This window comes from Cystoisospora suis (assembly GCF_002600585.1).
Source record: "Cystoisospora suis strain Wien I chromosome Unknown contig_7390, whole genome shotgun sequence".
NCBI lineage: Eukaryota > Apicomplexa > Conoidasida > Eucoccidiorida > Sarcocystidae > Cystoisospora > Cystoisospora suis.
Genome location: NW_027160175.1, coordinates 1 through 3,324, shown reverse-complemented (window position 1 = coordinate 3,324; position 3,324 = coordinate 1). Strand labels below are relative to the sequence as shown.

Below are 3,324 nucleotides of genomic sequence, written 5' to 3'. Positions count from 1 at the left end.
GTACAACGCAAAAGCGTCGTTTCTTTGGAGTGAGGGCTCGAAATACCCAGCAAGCCTTCGCAGCTTTGGATCGATATTTCACTTCTTTCTCTTCTTCTTCTTTCGTGTCTCGGCGTCCGTCTTCACGTGTACATACACCCGCGGAACACACACTTGGCGACGCCATAGGAGGAGGAGGAGAAGAAGAAGACGAAGTAGAAAGACACGGGAGTGAGAAAGAGAAGGAAGGGAGAACTAAATCAGAAGATGAAGAAGAGGAGGAAGAAGAAGAAGGAAGAAGAAGTGGCAAAAGAAGATCAACAGGGAGAAAAAGAGAGAGAGAAGAGCCTAAGAAGAAGAAGAACTCTTCATCTTCTTCTTCTTCGTCTGTCTCCTCACGAAGCCCCCAAGGAAAAGAGAAGATTTCGAGAGAAGATAGGTATAGAGATTCGATCTATAGAAACGGAAAGAGGTGCGAAGTGGAAGAGCTCTGTAGTCAGAGAAGTGACGATTTTCTGAACAAGAGAGAAGAAGAAGACAGTGAAAGAGAAGATGAAGGAGAAGAAGAGAAAGAGAATGAAGTGTATTATTCTTACTACTATGGAAAGAAGGGACGTCGGAGAAAGAAAGGATCGATTCTGCATAGAGATTGGACGACGAGAATTGTCAAAGGAAGAAAAAGAAGAACCTGGTAAGGCAGCACCTTGATATATGTATAGACATAGAACTGCTTGGTAAGACATCGATATATATATATATATATATATATCTATTTATACGCAGAGAAACTGGTAAGCCCTCTGGATATACATATAGACACACAGAGAGAGAGAGAGATGAAAGAGATAGAAAGGAAAAAGAACGAAAGAAAAGAGCTTTTCTCTACCATCGTCACTCGGGTGTGAATATCTTCTCGTCATTCTTCACATTCTCTCTAGTCTTCCGAAGACAACCTCGGAGATCTATAGAGAAAGAGAGAGAGAGAAAGAGAAGGAGAGACATCGAAGAAGAAGCTAGGCAAAGCGGAAGGAAAGAGATGGAGATAGAAAAAGAGCTCGAGAGCTAGGGTCGAGGAAGAGGAATCCTGAAGAGATAGATAGATAGATAGATAAAGAGAGAAAGAGAGAGAGAGAGGTCTAATATATATGGTGGCTGGAGGTTCTCATGCAAATCTTTTCTTCCTACTGATACTATGAGATTCTCTATAGGTCTCGTAGATTTCTTCTTTCCTTCTCTTTGTGTACATTCTCTCATTCTTCAGAAAGAATCACAGTGAAAGTTATGCCTACAGAGACTTAAGGAAGAAGTACACTAAAAGCGAGATAGCCCAGGTTATACATACACAGGCCGACGTATATCTCTATGCAACTCGGAGTACCCTATATACATATATATAGGTTTACGTACTTGCATACAGTTGATAGATGATTCCTGTATATATGTACGATATAGATGTATGTACAGAAGGATATACGTATGTACACCCTATCCTATTCGCATGCTCTGAAGACATAGTATGAGAGTGTACGTACAGGGGTCTGCAGTCATACCACGACTACTAGCGACGACGTATGGAAAATGCAGCACGCCCTTTTCTTTCTCTTTTCTCCGGTCTTCATCTTTTCTATTCCCTAGTGACGTCCTTTCTCCCTTTTCACGTGTCTTTTTCTCTCTCTCTTTCTCTGAATCTTTCTCTTTCTATTTTACTTTCTCTTCGTCTGTCTTCCTTTTTCCATGTACGAACTTTTTGTCGAGATATGTCACATCATGTCTGTCCATTGTTTACTTCTCTCAAGTCTCCTCTTCCTATCTTCTTTCTTCTCTTCTCTTCTCTTCTTCTATCCTATCTTTGTCCTTGTCTTTCCCTCGTGTTGGGATGTCGGGTATGTTTCAGCGTATTAGTCGTGGATGAAATCGATTGCCTCGTGACGCCTAAGCAGAGGGTTCTATACACCCTCTTCGACTGGCCTACGCAGCCGCATGCGAAGCTCGTTGTCTTAGGGATAGCCAACACTATCGACCTTCCCGATCGCCTTCTCTCCTCTCGATGTTCTTCTCGCGTCGGTAAGATAACCCACCAAAAGACCCACACAAGCCAGGAATCTCAAGAGAAAGAGGAATACGAAAAGCTCCTCTTCTTCTTCTTCTTCAACTCGAGGCCTGAGAAGAAGCTCTGAGCGAGAGCCCAGGAGAAGAAGAAGAAGACATTCATCTTTTCCTCTCTCTTCTGCTTTGTCTCTTAAGTCATCTATATCTGATATGGATCTCCTACAAGTCCTCCATGTATCCGTCTCCATACATACCTACATATCTAGATAAAAATAAGTGCATATGTCTCTCTCTCTCTCTATATATATGTATATAGGTAGTCATAGCGCTATAGTTAGAAGATGCCTGTGTAGTTTTAACGTCCTTCTGTTTCGTGTGGATATGTCTGTCTTCTTCTCCTTCTTTCCTTCTATAGGAGAGGGTGTGAGGCGATCTCTTTGACGCCAGCAGTGGATTTGCACTTGTTCGATCTCAAATCTTTCTTCCGCGCGTCTTTGGAATTTTATCTTTCCCTTTATCTGCTTCTTTCTGTCTAAGGGTAGATGAATCAGAGGAGAACAAGATGAGATACATTCTGCTCTTCTCCATCTCTCTTAGACTTTAGAAAGTCTTCACTTTTCTTCTTCTTCTTCTTAAGTTTATCTCTCAACTCCCTCGAGTGTACGTGCAACAGGGTTCTGTGTCTCTCTCTATGCTAGTCTTCTCTTTCTTCTCCCGGCTCCTTCTTCAACTTTGCTGCTCTTCTCTTCTCTCTCGTCTTCTTCGTCTTTTCTTTCGCTCTCTCCTTCTCATGAAAGAGTCAGTGAGGAGGATGAGAAACAAGGTAGACTTCTGCGAAGGTCTCTGCCCTCTCAATTCTTTCTTTCTTTCTCACTTTTTCTTTCTTTCTTTTTCTGTAGGGTTTGGGAGGTTGGTGTTCAACCCTTACACGAGAGAGGAGATAGAGACGATCATTCTCGCACGCCTACGGGAATGCAAAGATCTCTTTGATGAGTACGCAGGCCTCCATCTCTCACACTTTTCTTTCTTTCTTATCTTCTCTTTCTCTTCTTTTTTCTGTTCGTTTCTTTCGTTCTTCCTTCGTTTATCTCTCTCTTGTCTTTCCACTCTCTCTTCTTTCTTCTTCTTCTTTCTTCTTCTTCTTCCTTCTTCTTCTTCCTTCTCTCTTTCCTCTTCCTCTTTTTCCCCTCTGTCTTCTTCACCGAGACACCACGTTCCTCGGCAGCTAGCTAGCTAGCTAGGAAGCTAGCTACAAAGCATTCGAAGACATTTGTCTTCATATATATATGTATATAT

General features: G+C 42.1%; 1 protein-coding gene across 1 annotated transcript; it reads left to right on the top strand.

The window, feature by feature from the left end:
- Positions 1 to 14: 14 nt before the first annotated feature.
- Positions 15 to 3,121, top strand: CSUI_010425 (aaa family protein; the record flags this gene model as incomplete). The annotated part of the gene is made up of 3 exons (XM_068070529.1): positions 15 to 670; positions 1,874 to 2,043; positions 2,928 to 3,121. Coding segments are annotated over 3 exons (1,020 nt in total), but the record flags the coding sequence as incomplete, so codon positions are not given.
- Between the last annotated feature and the right edge of the window lie 203 nt (positions 3,122 to 3,324).